Below are 14883 nucleotides of genomic sequence, written 5' to 3'. Positions count from 1 at the left end.
ACTGCAGCACCTAGGGGCCCCTGGGTGGGTTAGTCAGTTAAGTATCCATTTTGTAAAGATAGATTTTTCTTGATTTTGGCTCAGGTCATGAACTCAGGGTCATGAGATCCAGCCCTGCATCAGGCTCCACACTCAGCATGGAGTCTGCTTGAGATTCTCTTTCTCCCTCTCCCTCTGCCCGCTCTTGCACTGTATGCGCGTGCATACTTGCATGTGCTCTCTCAAATCTTAAAAAAAATTTTTTTTAAGTACTAATTTTATGAAGTTATAATTAGGGAAATGGAAAGAACGGTGATGGTAGGAGGGCAGAATTGGTTGATACATGTAAATTACCTAATGATTAAACCCTTTTAAGATTATTTAATGAGATTAACCAAATATTTGATTCTGAACAGGCACTCTTCCAAACTCACAAATGGCTCAAGTTCCAAAAAATTGTTGCCCTGGGAGAATGAATTCTTAGTCTACACAGTGTTATAAGTGGCGGTTTAAATCTTAGATGAGGCTATAGAAACTTGTGTACTGTATAATATAACCAATACAGTTTTGGCTAAAAAATACAAGTACTTTTGGGCCTGTCTAGAAACATAATTAACATTTATAGCATTGTTTTTGCAGGGAAATGTTATTTATGATAATGTGCCAGTGAAAATAGAGTACTTGGCTCTTGGAAGCTCTTTGCTTCTATGTGTGAAGTATTAGGACAGTGGAAAGATTGAATGATCTTACTGCTATAAGCCATACTTCTGTCCTGAGCATACCTTTGTGACTTTAAAACTGCAGAATCCCCTCTTTTTACAGAAGGAAATGAGAAACAAGTTACTTCCTTCTCCTGTAAAGATAGCTGCTGGCAACCCCAGCTTCCTGTAACAAATATTTGGTATTTATTTTGGAGAGTAGGTGTATTTCTAGGCATGCTTGGAAATATTGAGAAATATCCTATTTAAAACTAATGTTTTGTTTCCAGGGGAATCTTCCTCCAGGATATAAGATCACCCTAATCGATATAGGACTTGTTATTGAATATCTTATGGGAGGAACCTATAGATGCACCTATACTCGGAAACGTTTTCGATTAATATATAATAGTCTTGGTGGAAATAATCGGGTATGTAGTATTTTGGGGGAAGTCTATATATGTACGTTGTATTGTATACTTTATAAGCTAAAAATTCTTAAAAACTCATATACTTTAAAAGTTTAAAATTACTGATATTCTTAGAATGGTGAAAGTAGCATCTTAAAATATGATATTTTCAACTGTAAAACTACATAGAAATATTTTTATTTGAATTGAAATCCAAATCATTTTTTTCCTCTGTGTGTATAAACACATTTGTACATATGTATGAATTCTTGAATTTTTATGACATCGGTATTTTTAAAGCTGTAAAAACTTAATAAACTTTCATTTTCAGAGGTCTGGCCGAAATACCTCCAGCAGCACTCCTCAGTTGCGTAAGAGTCATGAATCTTTTGGCAATAGGGCAGATAAAAAGGAAAAAATGAGACACAATCATTTCATTAAAACGGCACAGCCCTATCGACCAAAGGTATGTTCACATAAATTTTACCTTTTCTGGATTTTGTTCCTATCTAATTTACTAGTATTTATGAAACAGAAAACTACTTGTTTTAGCAAGAATGAACTTTTGTTTCTGGATACATCTTTGATTATTCAGTTTGCCATATACAGAAAGATATTTATTATGAGTTAACAATTCTATCAGGTTTTTTTTATATTTAGCTATAATAAAAATTTGTAAATGTTTTGATAAATGCTTAAGTGCCTCCTTTTATTCCACTTTAACTTGATTAACAACATGTAAGGTAAGTGTTTCAGGCATACTGTTCTTCCATTAAAATTATGTTTTATCAGATACTAGTTGAAATATTTAGGCCCTTTAATTTTGGGGAACTTTATTATAGTGTTTTTGGTTTTTTTTTTTTTTTTTTTTTTAGAAATCCCATTTCTATAAAACCTGAGCTGTAATAAAGTATATAAAATTTATGCCATTTTGATTTGTGCAGTTATATGAAGTTGAAGAAAATGTAAAAGGAGACTTTATAAAAATTCTCACATTAATGTCATATGGCCTTATTATAATGAATCTTAAACATTTATTTTTCCTTGAAGATTGATACAGCTGTTGAAGAAGGAAAGAAGAAAAGAGCCAAAGATGAAATTGTAGATATTGATGATCCAGAAACCAAGCGCTTTCCTTATCCACTTAATGAACTGTTAATTTGGGCTTGCCTTATGAAGAGACAGGTCATGGCCCGGTTTTTATGGCAGCATGGTGAAGAATCAATGGCTAAAGCCTTAGTAGCCTGTAAGATCTATCGTTCAATGGCCTATGAAGCAAAACAGAGTGACCTTGTAGATGATACTTCAGAGGAATTGAAACAGTATTCTAAGTAAGTTATATTTTATCATTTCAAACATTTAAGAAATACAAGATCATGTTTAAATGGAGGTTATAGTGTCATGCAATAAATGGATATATATGGGTATAATTTTCTTGGCACAATTAAAATGTATTTGGTAATATTTTTATTTTTCTTATTGAAAATAGAGCAAGCAAGGAGAGGGAGAGGAAGATAGAGAATCTTAAGCAGGCTTCTCACTGGGGCGTGGACTAGGGCGAGTCTTGGGCTTGATCTTCCAACCCTGACATCATGACCTAAGCCAAAATTGGGAGTTGGAAGCTTAAATGACTGAGCCACCCAGGCACCCCAAAATTTATTAGGTAATTCTTAAAATTCAGAAGGAAACTTTCCTGTTTATGCATGTAAATAGAAGTTATTGTTTACAACTCAAGAGTTAAATATTTTGGCAAGAAAGAAGAAATGCCAGAAGTCAGTTTTAATAATTGCACAAACTAGCAATTAATTAGATTAAAAGTTCTATTTGAAGTGGTAAAGAAAAGAAGAAAGTAAGGTTTTTGAGCTGTGTTCTAAGGAAATGGATTGAATTCAACCAGAAGGTCATTTCAGAAGGTGGATGTACATCTATGGAAGAGTAAAACAGTTCACAGATGTTTACACTTAGGGTAATAAGGAATATTAAGCTGGAAAGATGGTTTGTAGGAAACTTAATGATAGAAAATAGGACTTACCTCTCCCAAAATGGGCTGTCTTTGGAAGAGAGTTAGTGTTATTACTGAAAATAACTCAAGCAGGGAGGGGTGCCTGGGTGGCTCAGTTAAGCATCTGCCTTCAGCTCAGGTCATGATTCTGGAATCAAGCCCCACATTGATTGGGCTACCTGTTCACTGGAGAACCTGTTTCTCCCTCTCCCCCTACTGCTCCCCCTATTTTTATACTCTTTCTCTGTGTCTCTCTCTTTCTCTGTGTCAGATATATAAATAAATAAAACCAACTCAAGCAGGGATCATATGATCACTTAACTTTGGGGAATCTAAGATTCAGATATTTTTTATGATTAGGTTAGTATCTATTCACATTTTTTCTTCCTACTGGGCACCAAACCTCTTTTATTTATTTTTAAAAAGATTTTATTTATTTATTTATTTGAGAAAGAGACGGAGATGGCAACAGAGTTAGTGAGAGAGAACTCCTCACAAGTGGAAAGGAGAGGGAGAAGCAGGATCCCTGACGACACAGGGCTCCATCCCAGGACCCTGGGATCGTGACCGGAGCCTGAGGCAGATACCTAACCAGCTGAGCCACCTGGACACCCCTATGTTTGAAATACTATATAAATAAGAGTTTTTGTAGAGAGCAGCTTAATGTTACCAGTTTGGGTTTCCTGTGAGACTGGAGTTTTTATTTCCAAGACCAATGGAAAATTCTCTGTAGTTACCTTTTCAGACTTGTTCTTAATGTGACATATTTTAATATTTTGTGACATTTGCCTAGTAACAGATATCTGGAAACAGAGCCATTATGATTCTAATGCCTTATAATTCCCTGAGTGTATGTTAAAATATTAAATGTAAATGTTATTATATTAAATATAAACATTAAATATAAAATGTTATGAAATTTTATAAAAATAGTGTCTAGAACTGCAGTTTGGTAATACGAATGTTTTGGCTTTTATCTTTTGATAGTGATTTTGGTCAACTAGCAGTTGAATTACTAGAACAATCCTTCAGACAAGATGAAACCATGGCAATGAAATTGCTCACTTATGAACTGAAAAACTGGAGTAATTCCACCTGCCTCAAGTTAGCAGTGTCTTCAAGACTTAGACCTTTTGTAGCTCACACCTGTACACAGATGTTGTTATCTGATATGTGGATGGGAAGGCTGAATATGAGGAAAAATTCCTGGTACAAGGTATAACTTAGAAACAATTATACAAAGTATGTGATTAGATAAAAAGAGGAATTAGCCTAGATATATAGTGAAATACCTTGATTTATGAGGGTGGTAGGGGTGGCAGTGTTGGCATTTTATCTCTGGTGGCATGAAGTAGCCTCTTTTTTCCTCCTGTTCTTCACTCTGAATCCTTTTCAGGTATGATTATTGCCCCTCTCTGAGCCAGAAGCATGAGGGCAACAAAGGAAGTATTGGTATTTACAGCCCTGAGCAGCCATGAAAAAAAGTTGCTTCTTTATGAAAAGATGATTTCCAGATTCTAAAATTGAGCTCCTGTTTGCTAACTTAATAATTTGTTACTTTTTTCTTAAATAATTTATGTGAAGTATATTGGATATGTGTAGTTTTGATGGTTAAGAATTTGGGTAAAATGTTGGCTGGTACTTTTGGTTTCATCATAGTGAGAGATACTACTTTAAACTTTCCTTTTCATTATCTTATATCTTAAATAAGGTACAGAGAATGTAGAACGCAGAAATCAGGCAAGTGGTTTAACCATTGTAAGTAGATAACAAATACTGATCATCTAATAAAAATAATGGTGAATGATTAACCAGTAGAAACCCTCATACTCAATTACAATTGCTTTATGCTGTAGGATTATGCAGGTAATAACATAAAATTTTACGAATAAACCTCTTTGTTTATAGAGGCACAAGCTGAGTAAACATGTGATGACTTGAAACAGTTGCAAAGAGATTAAGGATAAAATTATGTACATATTAACTTCATAAGGCTTAAATTTTCTTTAAATAAAAATGTATTTTCTGAACAAACAAATAATTATTAGATCTTTTCTATATCCTCCCATCATAGTGCTCAAATGTTGTGTTACTCCTTAAATCAATTCAACCTGGGCCTCTTTAAATATTATACTCAAGTATAAAAATGAAGTTCTTGGTTTTTTATATACTAACGGGCAGATTGGCTAACAATCAAAATATTTAATACCTTTTTATTCTTGAAGATAATTAATTTTAAAATGTAAACTTACATGTTTCTAAAATTTTTAGGTCATACTAAGCATTTTAGTTCCACCTGCCATATTAATGCTGGAATATAAAACAAAGGCTGAGATGTCTCATATTCCACAATCTCAAGATGCCCATCAAATGACAATGGAAGATAGCGAAAACAACTTTCAAAACATAGCAGAAGAGATTCCCATGGTAAGGAGGAAGAATATTTTTAAGTAAATATAACTTTTGTGAATAAATATATGATAAGTATTATTTTTATTTTAGGAGGTGTTTAAAGAAGTAAGAATATTGGACAGTAATGAAGGAAAGAATGAAATGGAAATACAAATAAAATCAAAAAAGCTTCCCATTACAAGAAAGTTCTATGCCTTTTATCATGCACCAATTGTAAAATTCTGGTTTAATACGGTATGTTATATGTTTTTTAAGTTGTGTGAGCATAATGTTTTTAAAGGATAAGCATTAAAGTATCTTGTTCTAAAGTCGATATTTATCTTGATATAACTTAGATCATTGACAAGCCATTTTCCACTTAAAAGAGCATAACTTAGTTTTATTCCAGTTGTCATCATATATAATGATAAATGCTAACAAATCTTAATTCTGATTGGAACTAGAAATTGACTAAACAGAATTGTGATAACCGTTTATCACCTGCCTTTGTAAGCAGGTGTCAAATACAAATCAGATCTATCAAATTGACCAATAACATTGGTGAGGATTAACCAGAGGAGACATTGATATATCTTTGTGCTTTAGGATTTTGCAGAGAATGTGTAAAATTTTTGAAATGAACTTTTTGCAGTGTTAATTTGAAGGTAAAAAGTAATCTGGATCATTCATGAAGTTTGTTTATCAGTAGCATAATAGCTTATTTCTTTAATCATACTATGGTACAGGGGCGCCTGGGTGGCTCAGTGGGTTAAGCCGCTGCCTTCGGCTCAGGTCATGATCTCGGGGTCCTGGGATCGAGTCCCGCATCGGGCTCTCTGCTCAGCGGGGAGCCTGCTTCCCTCTCTCTCTCTCTGCCTGCCTCTCTGACTACTTGTGATTTCTCTCTGTCAAATAAATAAATAATCTTTTTAAAAAAAAATCATATTATGGTACATATTTTATCTGACCCTTAATTGGCTTTTCTTTTGTGGAAGAACGGTATTCTCCTAGATCTAAGAGTACATAGTCCATGGGGGATGGACTAATATCAGGAAACACATGAGATTAGCCCCAGCTTTTAACCATGGGTTGAATGAGTTTTTATTCCCCTTTCCAGAAAAAATCTTAAGTTGTGTATTTTCTTAGTGTTTTGTTGTTTTTAATTTTCATCATGTTTGCATTCATGTGAATGACTGTTTAAAAATGGACCTGGGGCATCTGGGTGGCTCAGTTGGTTAAGTGTCTGCCTTCGGCTCAGATCATGATCTCGGGGTCCTGGGATCGAGTCCCATGTCAGGCTCCCTGCTCAGTGGGGAGTCTGCTTCTCTCTTTCCCTCTGCCTCTCCCCTGGCTTGTATGCACACGCTCTCTTTCTCTCGCTCACACTCTCTCAAATAAATAAATAAAAATTTAAAAAAAGAACAACCCTGTTGGCCAAATAGAAATTTCTTTTTTCTTTTTTTATTTATTAGAGTTTCCTGCCCTGCCTTACGATAGCTTAAATAATGAATGTGATTGTTTTAATGCTGGTAGAGGCAAGGAGACTGATGAGAGGATTCTTAGATACAATTGTCCAAGGGTAGACAAATCTGGGTTTTCCTCTGAAATGAAATAACTCTTCAGATGTTATTATACATAGAACTTACATAGTATAATCTTTTTTGTTGAGAGTATCAAAGGTGGTATGTTCCTGTACCTAGGGAAAATGCTTTCCATATCTGTTCTTATTTCTTGGGATTCAACCTCATTGACTAGGATTTAGGAGAATGTGTGCTTTCTTCAGCAGCACATAGAAGGAAAATACCAGTTGTCTTTCCTGGGAATAGTATTTGATTGGAGGAAGGAGGAAGCAGGTAGTATGTGTTTCTTGATGATGATGGTGATGAAGTTCTTTAGTATACTTAATATGATACTTTAGGTGTAGTATAAATTAAATGGAATTATATGAACTATGCTGAGAACATAAATATTTTATTATAAAATTCTTCTTATAGGAAATACTAAAAAGTCATTGAAGTTCTAGAACACCATAGTGTTCTGCTCCAGGAACCATTTATTTATTTGTTTGTTTTTTTAAAAGATTTTTTTTTATTTATCTATTTGACAGAGATCACAAGTAGGTAGAGAGGCAGGCAGAGAGGGAAGGGGGAAGCAGGCTCCCTGCTGAGCAGAGAGCCCAATTCGGGGATCTATCCCAGAACCCTGAGATCATGACCTGAGCCGAAGGCAGAGGCTTTAACCCACTGAGTCACCCAGGCGCCCCACCATTTATGTTTTGATTGATAAATGCAGTGTCTGCACTGAAGTTACTTGTAAAACTTTTTTTTTAAGACTTTATTTATTTTAGAGAGAGAGTACACATGAGCAGGGGGAGGGATAGAGGGAGAGTGAAGACTCCACGGCAAGCATGAAGTTCTCACAACCCTGAGATCATGACCTGAGCCAGAACCAAGAACCAAGAACCAGATGCCTAAACTGATTGAGCCACCCAGGCGCTCCTAAAACTGATTTAATGAATGAAGCTTGGAGATAGTTCACAGGGGTTTATTTAGTCTCTCTTTTGTGTGTTGGATTGAAAATTTTGATAGTAAAAAATTTTTATTGTGTAATTAATATTCATATTTTGTGTTTTTCTAGTTGGCATACTTAGGATTTCTGATGCTTTATACATTTGTAGTTCTTGTACAAATGGAACGATTACCTTCAGTTCAAGAATGGATTGTTATTGCTTATATTTTTACCTATGCTATTGAGAAAGTCCGTGAGGTATGTCTGTAGTTTTTGTACCGGTTACTTACTGTGTATAGGGAGGGGGTTTGGTTTTTGACATGTATGTGGGTATGTGTATATGTTATTCATAATTAGTAGTTGATAGCATAGAAGTGTATAACATGTTTATTTTTGATATTCTAAAAATTACAACATAAGAATAGAGACTAGTAAGTTAACTTCGTCAGTTACAAAGTTGATGATTTGTCTCAGAAACATAGCCTAGATCTGTTTTATGTTTTGTTTCCTCAACATTTATATTAATGCTCTTTGTCACTCTTCAGAAAGTATTAATTACACATATAGCCAATCAGGTAGGTAAATTACAAATTGGTTTTTACTTTGCTGTTATATTGAATATCCCACTGAAGTGTGCTGTATTGCCTGTTGAATCGTCATTTAGATTTAGATACCTGTGTCTAACACAGTTTTCAGTTTAAATTTTCTAACATCTTGATTTTGAAAAATTCTTTTTTCCTTAAATGTTTATACTTTTTATTCAAGCAATTAACTGCATAATTACAGTTTTATAACACACTGACTTAAATACTTTTGAATTATTTCATGTCTTTGCTGTAGATTTAGAGAATACATTATGCTGTAAAAACAAGTGAAATCCTTGTACTTCCTTCCACTGGGGTGTCATAGGAATTTGTTTTCTTAAATAGTTTATTGTGCATTTTTAATTCCTTTGAGTGCCATGGTTTATATGTTTATGAAATCTGTTGTTTTACCAACCTGTTTAAAACATTAAATTGTTTAATGATTAAAAAAAGTTTCAAATAATTTTTTAAATGCATATTCAGAAAAGAGTTATACAAGGACTCATTGGATTATAACAACTGGTTGCCTTTAGTGTGAAGGGAAGTTAATTGGCTAAAAGAAGAAGAATGGAAGGGAGACTTTTCAGCACTTATTTTTATATACATTATGATTTTGAATCTATAAATATATTACCATTCCCCACAAAGAAGAAATTTAAAAATTTTTTAAAGATTTATTTATTTGAGAGAGAGCAAGCGTGATTTGGAAGAGGAGCAGAGGGAGAGAAACTCAAACAGACTATCTGCAGAGTGTGGAGACCAGCAAGGGGCTTGATCTGATGACCTTGAGATCATGACCTGAGCCAAAATCAAGATTTGGTCGCTCAACTGACTGAGCCACCCAAGCAATGCAAATTTTTAATTTTTATATTCAAGAGAAGAGATATACTTAAACCATCGAGTTGTTTGCTTTCTGTAAATAAGACACCTTTGGAAGATCCTATCAGGATATCCTGTTGTTTCAATGAAAAATAAAACAACTTTCAGAAGTATTTCACTTTCTAGAGAGCTCTGTTCTAATTTAAGATTTTCAGCTTCTTAGTAGAATGACCTTGGTTGAATAGGTCATTTATTTGTAGGTATACACACACACACACACACGGAATGAGGATATAGAAGTATCTGTCTCTGGGACGCCTGGGTGGCTCAGTTGGTTAAGCAGCTGCCTTCGGCTCAGGTCATGATCCCAGCGTCCTGGGATCGAGTCCCACATCGGGCTCCTTGCTCCGCGGGGAGCCTGCTTCTCCCTCTGACTCTGCCTTCCACTGTGTCTGCCTGTGCTCGCTCTCTCTCTCTCTCTGACAAATAAATAAATCTTAAAAAAAAAAAAAAAAGAAGTATCTGTCTCTGATATCTTACTGAATTGTTTTAGTGATCAAATACATTATCAGATCCCAAGATAATCAAACATACTTTGACAAATACTATATAATTGAATTTTTATGTGAGATTTAAGAAACAAAAGCAGAAACAGACCTATAAATACAGAGAACAAAATGATCGTGCGGAAGGAGGAGAGGGGAGATGGATACAGTGGGTAAAGGGGAGTGGGTAGCACAGGTGTTTAGTTACGGAATGAATAAGTTCCAGGGATGAAAGATACAGCACAAGGAATATATAGGCAGTGGTATTGTAGTAGCATTGTACTTGTGAGCAGAGCATAATATATAGAGTTGTTGAATTACTGTGTTGTATACCTGCAACTAATGTTTCACAGCTAACGTGTGTTAATTTCAGTTCAAATAAATACTTTGAGGGGTGCCTGAGTGGCTTATTTGGTCAAAGTGTCTGCCTTTGGCTCAGGTCATCTGGGATGGAGCCCTGAGTTGGGCAACCTGCTTGGCAGGCCGTCTGCTTCTCCCTTCTCCACTCCGGCCATGCTGACTCTCTTTCTCTCAAATAAAATCTTAAATACAAAAATACTTTGAAATACTAAAAGATACATAAAATCCTATTGTGATATTATAATTGAATGCTGATACATATTTTAATAGGAAGAAATTGATTTCGTAAACAATTCAGTTTAATTTCTTTTTTCTTTTTTTTTTTTTAAACCTGTAGATCTTTATGTCTGAAGCTGGAAAAATAAGCCAGAAGATTAAAGTGTGGTTTAGTGATTACTTCAATATCAGTGATACAATTGCCATAATTTCTTTCTTCATTGGATTTGGACTAAGATTTGGAGCAAAATGGAACTTTGAGAATGCATATGATAATCATGTTTTTGTTGCTGGAAGATTAATTTACTGTCTTAACATAATATTTTGGTATGTGCGTTTGCTAGATTTTCTAGCTGTAAATCAACAGGCAGGACCTTATGTAATGATGATTGGAAAAATGGTAAGTTGAGAGGCATCTGATAATACTCATGGGTTTATTGATATGTTTTCTTGAAATCCTAAAAAACCTGTCCTTAATATAGTTTTATTTGAACTAGAGTATGTTATTTCATGTTTATTTGCCTCATACTTCAAATTGGACAATCCTCAAGATACTGATTTTTGAAGAAAATATGTGATGGGATAAGATTAAGAAAGCCATATTTTATTCATTCTATCTTAAAATGTCTTAATTTCTAAATGCTACTTTCTAGGGCTATTTGAGATCAGAATGAAAAAATACAAATTTGTTAGCTACCATTTGTGAAGTTATTTTCATCTTTACTAGCGCTACCCTAGTCATCAGGCACCTGCAGCACTCTAGTAAAATCTGTTCACTCACAACCACTGAGGCCTATCTTCAGTCTACATTATAGCTAGAGTAATTTCAAAATGCATATCTGACTATGTTACTTCCCTTCTTAAAAAAATCTTACACTTTCACATTACCCCTAGAGATCAGTATACTTAATGAAATCCATGAGTTCAGCCCAGTGTGACTGTTGCTTTTATTTATTTTTCCAATAGGAACATCTTTGCTTTCTTTTAAAGTGTCATCTCTTACCATTTTTGACCTCTGATCTATGCTATAGTCACACAGGCCTTTCTATGTTTTCTTTAACATATCCCCTACCAAGGTACCATAAACTCACGTTCTTCTTTCTGCCAGGAATAACTACCCTCATTTACACTCAGATCATTAGCGCTTTCAGTTACATACAGATCACATTTTCAACATAATTTTTGTTTTGGGGAGAGCTTTTTTGGTCCTTTCCCACTAGATCAAGTTTGTTTGCTTTGAAGTTTATGGGACCTATGTTCCTCCTCTACAGAATATTTATCTCTCTGTTTAACCATATTTTAAACTATTTTTTACTAGATTATTTATGTACTTCTTTATACTATAAACTCCTTGGAGTAGGAACCTTGTCTGGAAAAAAAGACATAAAAATGGTGAACATTCATTGTGTTTTAATAGGTTGATTTCTCTTAATTTTACATGTTTAGCAGCAGATTATAAATTTTAAAGTCTAGGGCGCCTGGGTGGCTCAGTGGGTTAAGCCGCTGCCTTCAGCTCAGGTCATGATCTCAGGGTCCTGGCATCGAGTCCCACATCTGGCTCTCTGCTCGGCAGGGAGCCTGCTTCCCCCCCCCTCTCTCTGCCTGCCTCTCCGTCAACTTGTTATTTCTCTCTGTCAAATAAATAAATAAAATCTTTAAAAATAAATAAATAAATAAATTTTTAAGTCTATAGTCTTCCACTAAGTAGTTTTTAATGTTTATTCTCACTCCTGTGCAAGATAGTATAATAAGTAATAGGATAGTGCCTCTGAATTTTGCGAAATTAAGTTTCTCCGTTTTGATTTTACCAGTCCTGTAGTTATTTTAAAATATTGGATAATCTAGTTTGGAGCTTGTCCTACATAAGTATTTTTAGGATATTTTATATGGTATTAGTAAACTGTCCATTTGGTTTATTGATGAAATTAGTGAGTAGGGGACATGGGATTCATGGAAGAAGATAAATCTGGATGCTTTTATTAAAGTAGCGGGATATTATCTGTTCTTTGAAAGCTTAAGTTAGGAACTTAAGAAAAGAAAGCTTAAGATAAGAAAGCTTAAGATAGGAACCTGACTGGAACTTATTTTAGTTGAAGTTGATGGTTAGCTGTCAAATTGGATAAAAGGGCCTAGCCTGGATAACATAAAATATTGAAAACTGGGACCTTAAGAAAGGAAAATATAGGGGAAACCACTGAAGAGTTTCCCCTCCACTAAATTTGATTTTTCTTTTCCGTAGGAGAAGTGAGTTGACATTTTTTTATCTTCCCTTACTATTTCAGATAGTCTTTTCAGTGCATGGATGCTGAAAGCAGCTAGTCAGATTATTTGTTAGATGATGATTTTTAGTCCTTGGGGAGAGACTGAAAAAATCTCTCAAGTGTTTCTTTTGCTGGGCTCAGGTTCCCCACGCTAATCTCGTTTCATTATTATGTATTTGCAAGATAATGCTAGCTAAACAATGCTACCAGTGGTTTATGTTTTTAGGTTTCTCTTTTCTCCTATCTTCACTGATTCAAACTATTTTTTAAAGTTACAGCCAGAACATCTTTTCCTGATATAATATGTCCAATGTCTTGCTTTTTTACTGGCAGGATTTTTTTTTTTTAATGTAAATATCAGGTTTAATGTGTAATTTCCTTTTTTTTTTTTTTTAAAGATTTTATTTATTTATTTGACAGAGAGAAATCACAAGTAGACGGAGAGGCAGGCAGAGAGAGAGAGAGGGGGAAGCAGGCTCCCCGCTGAGCAGAGAGCCCGATGCAGGACTCGATCCCAGGACCCTGAGATCATGACCCGAGCGGAAGGCAGCGGCCCAATCCACTGAGCCACCCAGGCCCCCCCCCCTTTTTTAAAGATTTTATTTATTTGACAGATCACAAGGAGGCAGAGAGGCAGGCAGAGAGAGAGGAGGAAGCAGGCTCCCTGCTGAGCAGAGAGCCTGATGCACCTGGGATCATAACCTGAGCCGAAGGCAGAGGCTTTAACCCACTGAACCACCCAGGTGCCCCTAATGTGTAATTTCTTACGCATTGAACTGAAAAATCTAAAGTGTGTTGTCCCTACTTATTCCATAAATTGCTTTCAGTTTCCAGTGGTCAAAAAGGCCAACACTCTTATACTATTGTTTGTTCCATAAATTGCTTTCAATTTCCAGTGGTCAAAAAGGCCAACACTATTATACTATTGTTTGTTTCAGTTTTATTTGTCAGAGAGGGAGAGAGTGCACAAGCAGCGGAGTGGCAGGCAGAGGGAGAAGCAGACCCCCACTGAGCAAGGAGCCTGATGTGGGACTTGATCCCATGATTCTGGGATCATGACCAGGTCAAGGGCAGACGCTCAACAGACTGAGCCATCCAGGCTTCCCTATACTGTTGTTTTTGTAAAAGTAACTTTTCCTTCCTTATTCTAAATTTATTCATTGTAGAAAATTTTAGTAAATACAAACTACTGTCCAGAGAGGCATCCATTGTTAACAGTGTGGCATATACTTTTTCCATCCTTCAAGACATATGGGAATACATGTTTGTATGTTAAACTCCACAGAAATAAATGTATATAATAGCTTTATCAAAGTAGGCTCGTTGTATGTGCTGTTTCTCAATTTTTTTTTTTTAAGATCTGCTCCCTTTTAATATAAAAGTCAATTCCTAGAGTTTCTGAAACCCTTTTCCTTAATTGTAGAAAATCTGTCTTCTAATTTAAATTTTCCTTCTGAATAATCCCACTAGCTCAAAGGATTATTACCATTATCAAAATAGGATTTTTTAAAAGTTTTCTAAATATAAAGTTTAATTATTTGCTTTTTTGGGCTACACATTTCCCTTCCAGTACAATATATTCTCTGTTTCCCTGATCGAGAATTACTGGTTTACTATTTGTTATTGCAGAGAAGTACTCATTATTTATCCATTTTATATTCTTTCATAAAGTTGTGGTGTTTGCAGGAAAAGTTAGGGGATTTAGGCTTGTGGAAAAAAATTAGTTTTAGCAGGGCACCTGGATGGCTCAGTGGGTTAAGCCTCTGCCTTCAGTTCAGGTCATGTCTCAGGGTCCTAGGATCTCTCTGCTCAGCAGGGAGCCTGCTTCCCCCGCTTTCTCTGCCTGTCTCTCTGCCTACTTGTAATCTCTCTCTGTCAAATAAATGAATAAAATTTTTTAAAGAAAAACTAGTTTTAGCATGGAAAAAGGTGCTCCCAATTTTCATTGACTACCAGATTATTTAGTGATTTAGTGGCATCAAGTTAATGTAATGGTAGTGTACAGTAAATTAGAGGTATAGGAAATACAGAAGTGAACAACCATAATAATAAAAGATGGAAATTAGGAAAGTAGGGAGAAGCCAGGAGAAGGAAATAGGAACTATCTGGA

The 14883-nt window shown here is 35.1% G+C and overlaps 1 protein-coding gene across 1 annotated transcript in view; it reads left to right on the top strand.

The window, feature by feature from the left end:
* Positions 1-14883, top strand: part of TRPM7 (transient receptor potential cation channel subfamily M member 7) — a 111484-nt gene that overhangs the window by 55572 nt on the left and 41029 nt on the right. The window contains exons 14-21 of the mRNA XM_059372816.1: positions 968-1108; positions 1419-1553; positions 2138-2418; positions 4077-4305; positions 5361-5516; positions 5592-5735; positions 8118-8246; positions 10634-10912. Of these exons, the coding sequence (XP_059228799.1) occupies positions 968-1108; positions 1419-1553; positions 2138-2418; positions 4077-4305; positions 5361-5516; positions 5592-5735; positions 8118-8246; positions 10634-10912 (1494 nt within the window). The remainder of the gene's footprint in view (positions 1-967; positions 1109-1418; positions 1554-2137; positions 2419-4076; positions 4306-5360; positions 5517-5591; positions 5736-8117; positions 8247-10633; positions 10913-14883) is intronic.

This window comes from Mustela nigripes, chromosome 13 (assembly GCF_022355385.1).
Source record: "Mustela nigripes isolate SB6536 chromosome 13, MUSNIG.SB6536, whole genome shotgun sequence".
NCBI classification, from domain to species: Eukaryota; Metazoa; Chordata; class Mammalia; order Carnivora; family Mustelidae; genus Mustela; species Mustela nigripes.
The sequence above is the reverse complement of the archived record's forward strand: the minus strand, read 5'-3'. Positions and strand labels throughout refer to the sequence as shown.